At 41.4% G+C, this 17,958-nt stretch overlaps 1 protein-coding gene across 2 annotated transcripts in view; it reads left to right on the forward strand.

Annotated features, from left to right (window-relative positions):
* LOC148894790 (neuroligin-4, X-linked-like) overlaps positions 1–4,373 on the forward strand; it is a 40,828-nt gene extending 36,455 nt beyond the window's left edge. For both annotated transcript variants that reach the window (XM_089002611.1, XM_089002612.1), the window contains exon 11: positions 1,567–4,373. In XM_089002611.1, coding sequence (XP_088858737.1) covers positions 1,567–1,974 — 408 coding nt within the window. In that variant the 3' untranslated portion in view covers positions 1,975–4,373. The remainder of the gene's footprint in view (positions 1–1,566) is intronic.
* Positions 4,374–17,958: the final 13,585 nt, after the last annotated feature.

The following is a 17,958-nucleotide window of genomic DNA, read 5'->3' on the forward strand; positions in this document are numbered from 1 at the left end:
TTATTAACAGTAACAAATAAATAAAATAATTATAATGATCATACGGGCGGCCCGGTAGTCGAGTGGTTAGCACACCGACTTCACAGTGCAGAGGTCGCCGGTTCGCGTCCCGGTCCGGCCTCCCTGTGTGGAGTTTGCATGCTCTCCCCGGACCCGCGTGGGTTTTCTTCGGGTCCTCCGGTTTCCTCCCACACTCCAAAAACATGCATGGCAGGCAGATTGACCACTCCAAATTGTCCCTAGGTGTGAGTGTGAGAGTGACTGTTGTATGTCTTTGTGTGCCCTGCGATTGGCTGGCAACCAATTCAGGGTGTCCCCCGCCTCGTGCCCGAAGACAGCTGAGATAGGCTCCAGCGACCCCCGCGACCCTAATGAGGAATAAGCGGTACGGAAAATGAGATGAGAGATGAGATAATGATCATAAGGCAGATACAGACAACTCAGAAAAAAAACACAGGAAACTAATTATTTTAATAAAGTTTCAAATGTCTGTATTCACAGTTCTTTAAAGTTTAACTTAATACAATACATAAATACACAAAACATAAATACAATATTGAACATGAACTATCCTAAACATGGCTTTTCTTGCCTACTTCTTGCTGCTAGAGACCTGGCAGTGCTTCTTTTCACAAAGCCGAGCCACATGTGGCTTGAGGGAGGAGGCATTGGAGACTCTGAGTAGTACTTTGACTTATTGAAGTTCAAGGTGGAGAAGAGCTTCTCACATAAGTATGTGCTCCCAAAAAAACACATGGTCCGCTTGAACATTCGGGAAAGTTCAGGGAAGCTGGGGGTTAACGCTCTCAAACATTGCCCAAGCTTGTCTGCTTCTCCATTCACATCTCTGAACTTGGCGTTGAGTGCAAAGTGGCCCTGTAGGTCACAGAGCTCCATTTGGAACGCAGGAGGGGCATCTTGCACATCAAAAAAGAATGGGTCCGCAAAAATTTGAAATGTGGCTTTGTGCGTCTTGAAGTCCGCAAATCTGTGATTAAATTCCCTCTGTAGCTCCAAAATGGTGGTTTGTTCCATGGTTTTTTCAGCGGTTTGTTCAGCTCCACACACAAGTTTCATTCATATCAATCATGTGGGCCGCACTAACATTAATCTTTTATGTCAAGGCGGGCCGCAGAATATTCTTTCTGGGGCCGCAGTTGGCCCGCGAGCCGCGAGTTTGAGACCACCGTTGTAGAGTGACTGATATTTGTGCCGTACTGATGAGCTGAGAAACGAGTGAGCGTATTGATTGAACATCCTATTTGTCTGTCTTAAACTGCGCTCATGAATGGCAGAAATGGTAGAAGGGGACGCAGAATGACCCATTGATGCAGCAGAACAAAAAAAAAATTGTAACTTCATGCAATTATGTATTTTCTGTTTGTCTTTTACAATATTAAGAAGTGCTATTTTTGCGGCACACTTTTCGATGGGCTTGATTAATGGGATATTTATTGCTTTCAATGGGAAAATCCATTTTGAGGTTTCTTCGCTTTCTGTTTTGAAAATCTAGTCTTCACCCTGCTAAAACTGTTCAGGAATTAATGCTCGGATTGATGGTTGCAGGTGAAGCAGCTGGAATCTGATGTGGCGTCAGCTGACGAAAGGAACAACATGCATCACCATCACACCCTGGACACCCTGGACGCTCTGGACGGTTTGGACACGCAGGACATCTACAGCACCCTGGACACGGTGCGCCTCACCTGCCCGCCCGACTACACCCTCACTTTGCGGCGCTCGCCCGACGACGTCCCCCTCATGACCTCACTCACACCGAGCTCGCTACCCATGACGCCGGGTTCGCACCCCGTTACCCCCGCCACGCCCATGACCCCCATGACGCCCGGGTCGGTGGTAGGGATGAGAATGGGCCATCCCCATCAGGGATACACACACCACAGCCCGTACAGTAATACACACTTGCCACACACACACATCTCCACGCACACACACTCTACCACACGTGTATAACCGCAGCAAGAATCTTGCCCCCAGCGGGACATAATTACAACACACATGCTTACACGTATACACACACGCAAAACCATAGGACACAAATACCTCGACTAATGACCCTGCAGGATTGTTCCAGATGGAGAGACATAGCAGTAGGAGGAAATAACAGCTGTGTGGGAGTAGATGAAGAAGTGGAGTTGCATTTCAACTGACAAAATATTTGGATATTTTTTTCGAGGCGGCGCTCAAGCAATTTGCAGCGAGTCTGTGGTGGAGCAGCTTGTATCTGGCAGATCTTCGGATATGGCGAAGAGCAAGAACAGTCAATTGGAGACAACATTTTGAAGTGTGTGGCAAAGGGGGCGTTCGAGAAACAGCAGTCAGTGCTGGAGTGAATTTGGATATAACGCCGCCTCCTTGCTCTTGGCAGCACTTGGGGAAGCAACGGTAAGCTGCGGACCAACTTGTACATCTCTGACTGGGAGTGTCGGACTTAAATTGAGAAGACACATAACTGACCACACAGAAAAAAAATGAAAGCAAGACAGAATGGGACTTTGGCTGTCCACCTGAACAACCTGTGCAATGTGAATGTAGCATTTCTTTTTCTGTTTTTCAACAAAAAAGATTTGTCCCAGGACAAGTTGAGCTGAGGAGAACATCCTGAAGATGGAGAGCAGGAGGGACTCAGTACTAAAAAGAAAACAATCTTAACTGAAGGAAAGTAAGAGATTTGAACCTGTCCGAGAGCATTACATCGAACCAGCTCTCCGAGATGTTCCACTCGAGCATCATTCTCACCAGCTATATGTTCAATTACTGTAAATAGAAGGGAGAGACGATATCTTATGGTTTATAGCATTTACCTCGATCTTGCATTGACTTATTTAACCACATTATTGCTTTCATTTCTGATATTACTCTATTGTTGTATACTGTAGATGTCCTGAATCAAGGCTGGTTGTGTGTCTCGCTCGCTCACCTACTTTAATATTTAAAAGCCCTTCTTTTGCTATTTGCCATCATTTCAACCAATCTCCATTGTAATCGTCTCGGTCTACTTGTTTCACCGTCGGAAATTCTCGGAGAGTGTCATGGCAAATTGTTTGACCACCAGGGTGATGAAATCGTATTGTGTAGATAATGCAACATTGCAAAGATGATTGAGCACCAACCAACCGCCATTCAGACCGCTTTTGCCCTGCCTTCCCCTTCGTCTGGCCCTAAATTCCTAAAATGGTCTAATTAGTTGAGTTATTTTGAATGTTGGTTGTTTTGATTCACGTGTTGTGGGAAAAAAAAGCAAATTAAAATTCTACCTCCATTGCTCACAATAATTTTAAAAATGACCAGAAATAACAAAAATGACAAAAAAAAGAGAAGTGTTGTACGTCAAGATTTTTATCTTCAATTATTTACCTAGCAACTACTCCCACACAATTGTAGTTTGTTTGTTAGATTAACTTCGTGTCAAACCAACAATGGCTTAAAATGTTCGCAATGAAGTCAACAAAATAGAATTGCATCCTGATTTAAAAAAAAATCAAAGCAAAAGAATGAGAAGAATCCTGCTATTTGACGAATCGGTCACTTTCACTTCTTGGTTCAATGTTTATTGATCATTATTTGACCTTACGCAGGGTAAGGAACTGGAACCGGATGATTTCTGGCCTATTAGAAAAAAAACATTGCTCAAGTACAATGAAATTTAATGATAGAAATGTATATCAAGTATTTTTAATATTGTGGTCATAAAAAACAGGTTTTCTAATGTCTTGCAATAATTTCCTGGGATTTGAATGTTGAATTTATAAAGATTTCAACAAGTTCTCTAATAAAGGGTTAAATTACTTTCAGTTTTATTCTCTCGTGGGAAAAAAAAAATCAATGAATCGTTTCTTTTTTTGCGTTTGACCGTTGGAAGACTTGCTATAACTATCTCTTACCGCAAATTGTTTTTTTTTTCTTCCAGCATTTGAAACACCCCTTTAAGGGCCTTTTTGGTTTATTTATTTTTGAATAAAGTTGCCATTCTTCTAGTCATGCTTCATCTTCCTGTGTAAATCATGACAGACTTTGGAGAGATTTTGGAGATTATCCAAACAGATTCACATGGAATGCTTAAAGGACTCTTTTGTCATTTAAATTTCGAATAAACAAATCCAAGTCCATTCATGTGAACCAAAAAAAGGTCATAAAAGTGATGGTGCTCTCATGGCTGCCACAAAAATTGGCCCAGGCCTGTTGCTGTTACAAATAAAAAATGTTAGTGAAATATGTATTCTCCAAAAACATGCGACTTTGCCACATTATTTAATCCAATATACATATGAGATTTTGGTTGATGTTGGCCAAACACATGGAAAAAAAGGACAAAAAAAGGATGGTAAAAATAAACTGCCATGGAAAAATAATCTAAATCAACAGTGCGAGAGTTTGCTTTCGGCATTTTCTTTTTCATATTGACTACATCAAAGGTGTCAAAGTCAAGGCCCGGGGCCAAATCCGGCCCGCCACATCATTTTATCGGCCCGCGAAAGCAAATCAAACTTGTGAAATTCCATGATGCTTACTAAAATCCTAACCGTAATGTCATATTTTTGGATGTAAACCACAATAACAGTCATTATTCTTGACTTCAGATTTGAAAACTTCTTCATTAATTTGGTGTGCTCTGTATGTAATATTTGAAGGGATTTAAACATTCTAATGGGTTCCCCAAATTCATAACGGCCCTCGAGAGGAAACCATAACTATAATGTGGCCCACGTCAAAAATGACTTGGGCACCCCTGGACTAGATGGATGGTGCGATTGTATGAATGATTGAAACATTTCTGCTGCAATTTTGAAAAATAAAAATACTGTATCCATATTTTACAATTTAGGAGTTATTCAAATGGCTTGTGTATTTCTTGATTTGGGATATGCTTGAATATGAATGCAAAAACAAACTTTTTTTTTTTTTTTTTGGGGGGGGGGGTTATCACATTGTTAGGTGTGTCTCTCAAAAATAACCAAGAAATCATAGTTTTTGTTTTCATTTTCCAACAGTTTGACTGAAAAAGTCAAACAAATAATGTTGATCTATTCTCTTCTGAGCTCAAATCATTACATATTTATGTATATGGCAATATAAGTTTCACTTTTTGAATCCAAAGGGAGTTACTGAATGGATGAATTCACCACGATAACCTTCTAAACCTGTGGTATCAAATCTACGGCCTGTGGGCCAGCTGTGTTTCGCCCCACCATTTCTTGTGGCCAACCAAAGCATCTAAATGTCTGCTTGCCAGTGTTTTTTTTTGATCATTCAATGTTGTTGAAACAAACTTCACTTGAATGTGGCCCCGATGAAGACATGGTTCCACACCGCCATTTTATACTGTTTTGTTGATCTATGTATGTCGTTTGGCTTGTATGAGTTGTCAATCCAGTATCAATGACATCATACTGGAAAGAGAAGTCCTTACATGGACAAAAATATTCCTTATTCAGCCTCTGAATAAGGAATAAATAGTGCTTATGTAACGTCCATTTACTTAAAAACAGTAATAAAATCCCCCAAATAATGGAGAGATTGCTGCAAATAATGGAAGTACAGTAGCACCTGCCAGCTGGCTGAGGAGACTCTGCGAGATGTTGAAAGAACCAAAACAATGGCCCACTTCCAGACTGGACTGATGTCTTCAAGCATTGTGTTCCTGACTCTAATCCCATTAACTCAATCAAACCGGCGTTAATTTGATTTACACAAGGCAGCGGTTTCAGTTCAAGTCAAGTGCAGGTGATATCGTGTCACATCAACACTTGCGCAACGGGACTTGGAGAATATATTTCTGTTAGAAATAATAGATTTAGAATCGCCCCAGGCAAGTTATCATATTTTGCTGATGGTTGAATGTTACCCTGCATCATAGCCACATTCTGCTACCGAAAACTCTTTAAATGATGACAACTGGGTAGGTTGCTCAGTTTCAGACTGTCTGAGAGACAGTGACATGCGGCGAGGTTCATGGCTGGTGAGGCACTGACGTCATCACAGTCAGATTTACTAACATATGACCTCTACAGAGTAGCATTTGATTGGCAACAGTTAACGTGTTTTGTTTAAAATATCATGTCAGCATTCTTTATATAAACTGTAGCATAGAAAAAAAGAATTAAAAAATCGTTATCGTGTTGCCTTTACTTATTAATGAAGTCCATGCGCCGCTCCTTCTCAAGAAAGGCATCGATACCTTCTTTGTAGAAGCCTTCCTTATCTTCAGTTTTAAAAGTCTCTCTATTTCTTTCAATTTGGATATGTAACCCTCCATTCTGAAAATAAGGCCAAGCAACACGAAAACATGACTGGATGGTTGCACTTAACTTGCTAACTGTTTACTGTAGCTTGCTCTCACTAATTCTATTATTCTGCGGCCGAGGAGGAAGAAGACTCTCTGTAATCACCAGCGCCCCCTGTCATGAGACAGGAGAACTGCGTGACTCACCTATGCACACAGTTTTGCTAAAAATAAAATAAACAATGTCGTACAGTGTTTATAATGTAAAGTGACTTTCTTTATATACACCAGCTAAACTGTAGAAATTTAGTTCATATACTAAAAGTGTTTGAACACTTTAATAGCGATATGCAAAGTGGCAGCAATGCGGTTTCACTGCAGAGTAAGCAAGCACAGTTAGCATAGTCATTGCGCAATCCATGGTGAGGCTCGGCCGGCTGCTGCCTCACCGCTCGTCTCTACTTAGTATTTGAGCGGTAAATGTGAAAATTCAGAGATTTTGAAAAAAAAATCCAAAAATGGTGTAGTTAAATGGAAAAGAACTTTAAAATACAAATCACGAAATAAATATCACTGTTTAATTTATTTTTTCATTTGGTATTTCCATGACTGCACTCCCCTGACTGCACGTCACTGCTGAGAGATAATCCTGCCATGTGTTGTGACAACAACAAAAAAGTCACTTCACAACTCCAGACAGAAAATATGCATTTCCTTTTTCCGCTGCACTAGTTTCCAAGTCATTTTAGAATATAATTTCCGTTTTCCTGAATTTGTGTGGCCAAACTCATCCTAAATGTGTTTGACTGGGTTGAGGTCAGGGCTGTTCGGTTCTGTTTTCTAATCTCAAAATGATTTGGTGATGTTAGTCCTTGAATAGTTAAAAACAATATGCCATATAAATTGACACACGGCAGATAACGCTCTTGTTATTAACACAACCCAATATGAATGACTAAAAAAGGTGTCCGTTCGAGAAAACGACGCTTCAAAATTGTGATGTATTTTGGACTCTCATATACAGTATTGTGATTGTGTCGTCTTAAATGTGCTGAAAATACACCTTAATTAAGTCATTCACTGTCAGACGGGCAAAAATGTGGCCACTCCTGTGCCAGGATTTTTGTCATTGTCACTCGAATTGCAGGACCCACAAAATGTTGAGATTCAGGACTACTTAAACATTTAATGCAGCGTAAGTCTTCTTTCATCAGAAAAAAGTTAATTCCTAAATTATATGGGTCTGCAGTTATATGAGCGTGAAATGCAATATTGGTTTATATAACACTTTAACTACAGGTGAAGCTGGAACAAAGCGCTAACATGGAAATGCTCCCCCTTGTGGAAGGGTAAAACATTGCCAGAGATATGGCCAGCGCTTTATCGGCACCCAAGCATGAAAAACAATACTAATTTGTGAATGGGGCTCTATGTCATATTTTCAATTCCCAAATCAATTTGTGAATTGCACTGAATAAATTAATTTACAAATGGTAATCGAATTCTAGTCTAGTCTATTATGCCAACACATCTTTGTAGTTTTTCAACTGTGAAAATATATTAACCTAAAGCCTCTGGCAGCTAAAGTAAAGAATCTTTATCACAGGGCGTAAAGAGAAGCGTGGGCTAACAGGCCACAGCCAGTTGGATGGCGTATCTTCAAACAGGTATTAGAATCAAATCTTTTAAAGCCAGTGAAAGTGGAGAAATGCATTTTTTAAACAAATTTGCGATTCAAGTTTTTAGTCAGAAACATGAGAGGTAGTTGTGTTAAGTAGCCAAAATGGAACTGTATAGTGCCACTTAGCAGTTTTTTTGACGAAGATACTAGTGCAGCGTGTTCTACCGGAAACAAATTCCTTGTGTGTTCTACATACTTGGCAATAAAGATGATTCTGATTCTGATTCATACTGTCTCCTCATTATCTAACTTACAACAGAGTGGACACTGACCAATGCGGAATTCCATGCCCAAACATGTCAGGTAATTGAACACCTAAAACGCCACCGTCTGTAAGAAAAGAATCAGTTGAAAATTAGAAACATGAGAGTTTAACTCTTTCACTGCAATTTCTGAGTTTATTCAGTCATTGAAAAGCATGACTTGGAGCGCCATTACGAAGTTGTTCGGGTTTTGGTTTTTCTTGTTGCAGATAAAGCACTGGGCAGACCTCTAGTTATTCCTTTCCATGTGGGGCCAGCATTTTTCTTTTCTCCAGTGAGCGCTTTGTTACAACTTCAACGGTTGTTAGAGCCCTACATATACAATATCTATTATATTGTGCAGTAAAGTCTCATTATATCGATATCGGTTATATCGATAGTACTGCTTATTACGACACTATTTCTATGAACGCAAGGAGAAAATTTACATGTCGCAGGATCGGATATATCGATAGTCCGGTTATATCGATATTTTTTTCCGACTCTCGATAATATCGATATAACGAGACTTTACTGTATTTTGTACAGCCGCCCCCATTTCAAGCTCAGATAACTCCAAACCCATATAACTTAAGAATTAACTTTTTTTTCAGATGAAAGAAGACAGTCTAAGGTTTCTTACGCTGAATGCTATGCCGTCTTAAAACGGAATATTCTCTGGGTCCTACAATTTGTGTGAAAATGACAAAAACCCTGGCACTGCCGTGGATACATTTTTGCACATTGTCTGGTAGTGAATGAGTTAATTAGCTTTGGAAGCCACATGAAATGATACGGTGCGCCAAATTTTGCCCTCCAGCCTTGCCTTTGACACCCCTGCCAATTAAAGTTTTTTTTTCGTCCCTTTGCCTCAATGAAAAAAAAAAAAAAAAACGGTGTGAAGACAATCCTTCTAAATGTGCGAAAATGAGCCATTCTCGTGTTCCACATGTGACATTGTGTCCTCGCCTTATTTCCAACTCGCCAAGAGGGAGGCTAGGCGGGAGGAAGGGGGGATGAAAGAGGAATGGAAACAAAAGAGGTGGGATTGTAAAGCGACAAATAAAAAAAAAAAGAGCAGAGTCCGAAAATATGTAAAACAGATGATAATGGGACACGGGAGGGAGTGCAAATGAGATCAAGTAAAGGACAGTAAATAAAAGGATGCATGTGAGGGGGCGAGCACAAGCAAGGAAGGGGGGGGGGGGGGGTAGTGAACCCATTAAGGAATGGAACACAGCCTGTCTGTTTATTGGCTGGCCGCCTCTTTGTACTTAATCACTCCTTTCCAAGTCTCTCTCGCCTTCACACGAACATTCATAGACACACATGCGCGCCCACAAACGCCTTCAAAGCGGCAAGAGTGCTTGAATCATTTCCAGTGGGCTGTGTCACTCTCTTTTCTCCTGCTTGGTTATGCTCCCGGAATTCCTTATTTCTCCACCATTCATTCCATCGTGGCCACGCATCCCTTCTTCCTGTCCGTCGTCTTATCTGACAACCTTGAGATGATCTTCAAGCCTCGGCCATTTGGAGGGTCGCAGCTCCCCTCCATTCTCATGCGGCCTCCGCGCTGCACTCAAAATTCGGCCCTCGTCGTTACCCCGCCCCCTGTATCATTCTCTATTTTTTCTTTTTGGTACCACATTCCATTTCTTTTCCTCCCATCTTACCACCCCCACTGCTACTCATCCTCTCGGTGCTGTCGGCTCTCCCCTCCCCCATCCCCGCAATCTCATTTACTTTGCTGCCTGCTCTTTTGCCATCCTTCAGTCTCCCCCCCCCCCGCGGAAGGGGTTATGCAAGGTTATCTTTATATGCGTGCTTGTTTGCGCTTTCAGCGGCGCGGGCCCGTCGCAGACACAATGTCTTGCAAAAGCAGCTGCCTCATTAGTTCTCCTCGGTGCCTCGTTGTCTTCTTTCTTTGGTTTCTTTGGGCGTCCACCTGTTCATTTAGGCAGCTAACAAATGGGCTAACATCTCCACTGGGGCCTTGATTCGTATAGGCTCGTCATTAAAGCAGTAACTCTGATGGTCCAGCTGAGGTCAGCATTGTTTCTAATACTCCTAAAGGGGCAGATTACCTCAGGGGGAGAGTGCATGCAAATATACATTTTAGCAATGATCCCAGTGTGTTGCTAAACTATGAAGTCGGAGCAACGGGCTCATCATAATCAGTTAGGCACTTGTGTGTTGTTACTTTAATGACTTTGTGGTGTGTAAACAATCTATAGAGTCAACTTGGTCCCGAAATGTTTCCTACCTTCGGGGCAAAATGTTTGTGTGTTAAACGTGTGTCTTTCAGCTGTGCCGTACACACAATGCTTTGGTAACAAGGCAGAGTGTCCTTGTTTTAAGATGTTAATTGCCATTCTGAGAACATTTGAAGTTGCATATTTAAAACAAGCACAGATTGAAACTTTGCTTTAGTACGTTTAAGATGAATGATACGGAGAAAATCCAAATGCCCAAATTTTGTTATGTATGTTAACCATAAACACAATCATTATTTTTTACTTCAAATTTCAAAACTAGTTATTCATTAACTCATTCATTGCCATCCCCGAATTTATTCGGGAATTGAAAATATGACGTGAAGCGCCATTCCCGAATGTGTTTGGTTTTGGCTTTTCTTGCTGAGGTGCCAGTAAAGCACTGGTCATGGCCTCTGGCAATGTTTTTTTCCCTTCCAAAAGGGGGCAGCATTTCCCTTTTGTCCATGTTAGCGCTTTGTTCCAGCTTCAGGTATTGTTAAAGCCCTATATAAACCAATATGTATATATTGCATTGTATTTTGGATAGCCGCACTCATTTCAAGCTCTTATAACTCCAGACACATATAATTTAGGAATTAACTCTTTTTTCTGATGAAAGAGAGTCTAATGTTTATGCTGCATTGAATGTTTATGTAGTCCTAAAACTCAATATTCTCTGGAATTTGAGTGACAATGACAAAAACCTTGGCACAGGAGTGGCCACATTTTTGCACGTCTGGCAGTGAATGACTTAATTTGTTGTGCGCTCTATATGTAATATATGGAGGGGATTAAGCATTCTAACGGATTCGCCAAATTCATAACAACTCCCTAGAGGAAACCGTAACTTTAATGAGCCCAGCAGCAAAAAACGAGTTTCATATCCTTGTTTTAAAGACTGACTGTTTGACTAAAACAATGACTATTGATTAGATAATTAGATAATGAATCTGATTAATCTGTGAATCAGAGACATTGAGCCCTGAAGGTAAATCAGCCTTGCGGGTAACTTCCAAAACATGAGCCCAACAATCACATCACGACAGGAGGACTTTATTTGAAGATTCCCCAAAGCGTGACAGTGTCCTCAACACACACTCAAACACTCTCACCGCGGAGTGTAAAGCGAGCTCATTACAAGGGTGCGAACCTGCTGCGATTGTGCGAGAATAAAATCAGATCATGTGACACGCTGCAGCCCGAAAGCCTGTTTGTATTTACATCCAAGTCAGTCCATTTTTTTCACACAGATTCTCACTTTGCTCATTTGCTGCCTCGTGTCCCCAAATAGCCTTGAAAGCAGTCTAGCAGGTGTCGAGCTGTCACCCAGTGTGTCCTCGTAGCACCACAACACTGCATTTATTCTGGATGCCGGTGTTTACTTTCACGTCTCTGTTTCCCCGATGTGTTCCATTTAGATATTTTACAATATGTGAGCTATGTTAAGATGAGAAAGACCCACAGGGTGCTGCTGACTGGTGATTTTTTTCTAGTTTCACTATAAGCAATTACAGTAATACCTCGGTTTACGAACCCCTTGGCTTATGAACTTTTCAGTTTACGAACGTTACATTTATGAAAATTTTACCTTGGCATACGAACTATTTTTTCGGGATTCACACAGAGCTGTCACAATGAGTAATGTGTCGTTCGCGAACAAGCCCGTTCTTCTAAAAATAAAATGGTGGCCAACTGTTTTGTTCTCTATTCCACGCCCCCAGTCTTCGGTTAAAGCCATGTGATTGGTCAAGAACGCAGCAGTGAGGGGGTGGGGGTTAAAGAGAGAGAGAGAGTGAGGCCGTTCTCCCTAAAACAAAATGGTGTCTTCGGTTAAAGCCACGTGATTGGTCAAGAACGCAGCAGTGAGGGTGGGGGAATAAACATTAAAAAGACAGGCAGACGACAGAGAGAGAGTGAGAAAACACACACACTCACACACAAAAGGGAGACGATAGAGCTTGAAACAAAAAAAAGTAAAAAAACAAACAAAAGTGAAATGGTTAGAAAATGGATAGAAAACAGTGAAATTTGATAGTTCAAACTTCAACTTTGATAGTTCAAAAGCAGAGTGTAGACTGGAAGGTTAAAATATCCCATCAATCAGGCTCCACAAATAACCCGTACAAGCCATCCGTACACTTGATGCAAAAAGCTATCAACCCAGCTAAACAGAACACAATTTACGAGGAAAAATGTAAAATTATTACAGAGAAAGCACCTACAAGGGATCAGTCCTCAAGATGGCCAAAGAAGAAGGCTACGTTCCTCATCAAGTGTTTAATGCTGATGAAACCGGCCACTCCATTCCATCAAGCCATCAATGACCATCACAAAGGTAAATAAAACAACTTTATTATACTGTACAGCTTATTTATTTAATTATAATACCATAGCACATTTATTATAGATAAATTAAGGTAAATTATGTGTACTTTTAAGGCTTAGAGAATTAGAAATGCGGACCTGGGAACAGATTATTCTCATTTTGATGGTTTCTTATGGGAAATTAATTTTTGGGTGACACACTTTTCGCCTTACACAATGCCTAGGAACCAATTAAGTTTGTAAGCCGAGGTATCACTCTAATTGAATTTGAAATATTTTGCCTTTGTAAAGACTTATTTTTTTTGTAAAGACATCCATATTTGACCATGTATGTCACAGGTGTAGGCAAAGTGTGGCCGGCGGACAAAATTTATCAAGAAGACTCGAATATTCGACACGTTCATTTTGCCATTGGTTAATTGAATTGACTCGATTCGCCAGTTTTAGAAATGAACATATTTTTGTAATTTGAATTTCAGTCACTCTTTTTTTTCATTAATTACAATAACATGGCTGAATATTTTGAATCTTTAAGCATATTTTCAGTTTGAAGGTCATATGCTCATTTTACACCGCAGTATAAAACGATCTTTTTGGCAATGCTTTTGCTCAATTGACCAAATGAAAAGGAGCACCAAACATGCTGCCAAAGAGTCTTTGTTTGAGGACAAATGGCTGCGACTCGTCCGACCATGGAGGCGCAAAGATGAGACAAATAAAACCACTTATCCAGCTCGCCCGGCCCGTGCACTTTATGTATGCTGAATCACTTGCCGGATACAAGATTGCGTTCCTCTGAGACTTCAAGTTGTCCCACTTTTATCTGCATCGCTGCAGATGTGCGCACATCTGCATTTCTGGCCACACGCGTTACCAGCCGGTCTGGTGTTCCTACCGGCTCCTACTGTGAACATGTGAGGATCTGCGAAACCCGTCTTGTTACATAAAGTACGTTCAAGTGTTTCTCTGAAGCAGTAATGTAACGCGGGTGAGAGGACTGGATTAGATAACCAGCACCTCTCGCTGTGATGATTTTAGTTGGACACCGGAACAAACGGTTGCGTTTCAAGCCAAATTCTATACCCTCTTCCCTACTGGGTAGGTGATGAAGAAGAACGACAAATGTAAGTCTCAGCGGTAGCGATATTCGAGCCCCCAAATCTTCATTTGAGATCGCCGTTGTGAGCGCAAATGTTTCGACTTAACTTGAAATCGAAGGTGGACTATCTGAACAGCAAACTAGCAGGGAGGTTACAAGTGATGTATGCCTTCTGTCATCCACTAAGCCACCTAATGGGCTACTTAAAGGGAAACAGATGCTGACGGGCTAAACGTGTGTTGTCTTACCTTCCGTCATATTTTTCAGGCTGCTTTGACCCGATGCTTTCAATTACAGTGGTTTGGAAAACACACACACACACACACACACACACACACACACACACACACACACACACACACACACACACACACACACACACACACACACACACACACACACACACACACACACAAACACACACATGCACACACACCCACTCCACTACACACATACACATGTATACACACTCACACTTACACGTGCAAACTCACGCATCACGCATACACACACACACACTCACAGGCACACACTCACGCACACACACACGTATACGCACACACATTCACACACACACACACACACACACACTACACACACACACACACATGCAAACATACACACTCACACACAAACAAATACACACACTCACACTTACACGTGCAAACTCACGCATACACACACACTCACAGGCACACACTCACGCATTCAACACACACACACACACACACACACACACACACATACAAACACACACACACACGCATACGCACACACATTCACACACACACCCACTACACACACACACACACATGCAAACATACACACTCACAGACAAATACACACACTCACACGCGCAGACTCACGCATACACACACACTCACAGGCACACACTCACGCATTCAACACACACACAAACACAAATACACACACACAAACACACACATACGCACACACCCGCACGCACACGCACACACACAAATGCAAACACACACAAACACACGCGCAACACACACACACCTGCACACATGCAACACACACACACACACACAAACAAATACACACACTCACACTTACACGTGCAAACTCACGCATACACACACACTCACAGGCACACACTCACGCATTCAACACACACACACACACACAAACACACATACAAACACACACACACACGCATACGCACACACATTCACACACACACCCACTACACACACACACACACATGCAAACATACACACTCACAGACAAATACACACACTCACACGCGCAGACTCACGCATACACACACACTCACAGGCACACACTCACGCATTCAACACACACACAAACACAAATACACACACACAAACACACACATACGCACACACCCGCACGCACACGCACACACACAAATGCAAACACACACAAACACACGCGCAACACACACACACCTGCACACATGCAACACACACACACACACACACACACACACACACACACACACACACACACACACACACACACACACACACACACACACACACACACACACACACACACGTATACACACACAAATTGGCAAGTGGTATAAAATAAAACCGCCAACGCGGTACACAGTTCATTTTGTGATGATTGTTCAGCCATTGATTGTTTTTTTTAATGACAATACACACACAAAAAAAAGATTGCTGCCCAGCACGTGACATTGCATTTGGGGGGAAAAAAGAAGCCTTGAGACTACATTATGCATCTGCTTCTTGTAATTGCCCCTCCAACCGTAAGGGGCATTCTTGGATATATGCAAATACTAGTATAAAAGCATTAAAAATGTTTTGACACAATGTGTGAATAAGTAGTCGCCCTGCAGCCTTCCAACCCGTGCCAGCAGGACTGTGGGCGCATGCATCTGCATACATTTGCCACTGCCTGACTCGTCTGTGGAAGCAAAAGAGCAAACCGAGAGCCTTGAGATCCGTGCGGTGTTATGAAATCTTTCGCCACGATCTGAAGGCGTTGAATGTTAATAACTGGGTGGAAATTATTAATTTAAGTGAGGCACTTGAGAGTTCATCGTGTATGGGAGGGGCAGGGGGTGATTAATAATTAATAATTAAACAGTGAATGGGTCCTCACGTAGCTTTTTTTTTGTACATGGCAAAGATCTGAAAATATCTTTCAGACTCTCACGGCACGATCCAAGCACATTACATAGCATAGGGAAAGACACTTGGCAAAATAAACCAGCAAAATGCAATTAATTTACCGAAAAGAAAAAAACACCGATTTACTTTTGAGCACATTTTTGGATTGGATTTGCCTTTATTAGTATCACAGTGGAGAAATTTACATTTCACAGCAGCAAAGTGATGAAATTTTCACATGTAGGTGGCATATGATTGGAAAATGATTACAGTTGATTTGTACAAAGTGGCTGGATACACCGAGAACCGCTCACCGGCCAATCAAAGAGCACAAATAAATAAATAAATAAATAAATAAATAAATAACCGCATTCGCAAGCGCAGAATTTTCAACCTGTTGAAGTGAGAGTATACGTAAGCCATACAAGCACAAAAAGAACCAGGATAAATTTGAATAGAACCATTCATGGTACACTTTTACAAAACAAAATTTTAATGATAATATGAGGATTTCTGGTTAGCATTGTTAAAGCGAAGTAGTTCAAGAAACCCGACTCAAACCAGAAACATGCTACAAATATAACATTTTAGGCTCAACGCTCTGTGGAATTTCGTGTGTGTAAGCATGTGTGTGTGCACAGCCAGAGAAATAGTATCTTTATTGAGGTCAGGTGTCAATATGGCCTGATGTGCAAAGGTGAAACCCACATCCATGTGCTTTTTGATGTTAGGATGCATTAGGTGTCCTCCCCCTTCCTGCAGCACATGAGCAGAATGCCTAATTTTCTCATCTCCCATCTGAGCTGCCCTCCTGGCCCCTCATGACTGTGACTCTTCTCGCTGCTGGCCTGCTTTATTTCCTCCATCCCGCTCTGCTCAAAGTTGAGGCTTGCTTGAAATGAAATTTGGAAGGTGGGGGAGGACGAGCACAGCTTTTCAAAAACAAGACCGAATGTGTGCAGTAGTTGCGTTCGAAATGAATCACAGACTGGGCAGATTTTGAGGTGAAATGACTTTTTGTCTGTGAACTAGACATCAGGGAACAAAATAGCAGTGGCGGACCGTTAGGGCCTCCAAAGACTTCTCTGCTGCCTAAGAATATCTGAATCACGGACTGATGTTAATTATATTTTGACCATGAATTCTTATTAAATATTCCCAAATTGTCTTTTAGTTTCCTGTCATTAATTTTCTCCTGTTGCACTGCTTCCAGACGTGTGTTTTCATATTTAAGCAATTAACCAATCACATTTCAGTCATCATTTGTTACCAGAGTCATAAATTTACCCGGTCACCTTAACAATCAGTTCTGCATGCTCTGGAGCATAGAAATCAACGGCGATGAAACAGTTACTTTAACCAATCAGAGTTCGAGTTGGCAACCCAAGGCCTGCTAAAAGGCACTGGCATCATCTGAGTTTTTGCAAACTATGATTGGTTAGTCAGTAGCCAATCATCATATCACTAGCCGCTGGTGATAAGAACATACTGGCCAGAGCTAGCACACTGTATCGGTAGCAAGCTGCATAAGCAAATATATTGTGTAGATTTAATAGAGGTTTTGTCAACCCACAATGGACGAAGGAGGAGAAGAAATTGATTTGGTTGCAGATATACTGTTTAAGCCATTTTCAAGATGGACTTTTAAAGAAAAGTTGGGCATCATTAAGAAAGGTCAGAGTAGCAAAAATAGCAAATAATATTACACTTTTATGAGGTTGTATTGATGCTTTGCCATCCTTCGCCAATGATGTTCTCTGTAGTGTGACAGAGCCACTTCCGACCCCATATCATGAATCCCACACATTGATGGTAAAAACTCAAACAGTTTAATGCTAGTATTTCTTTCTTCACAAGTTGTTTCCTGGCTAAGTTTACCGTCTAGTAAATAACACCACACTTTTTTACAGTGGCAGCTGCGGATTGATTCAGACATGGCACTACTGAAGGCCTTGGAGTGACATGCACGGCCCGCCACTGATAAAAAGG

This window comes from Hippocampus bargibanti, linkage group LG08 (genome assembly GCF_051943395.1).
Source record: "Hippocampus bargibanti isolate YZ-2025 linkage group LG08, ASM5194339v1, whole genome shotgun sequence".
Classification (NCBI taxonomy): Eukaryota; Metazoa; Chordata; class Actinopteri; order Syngnathiformes; family Syngnathidae; genus Hippocampus; species Hippocampus bargibanti.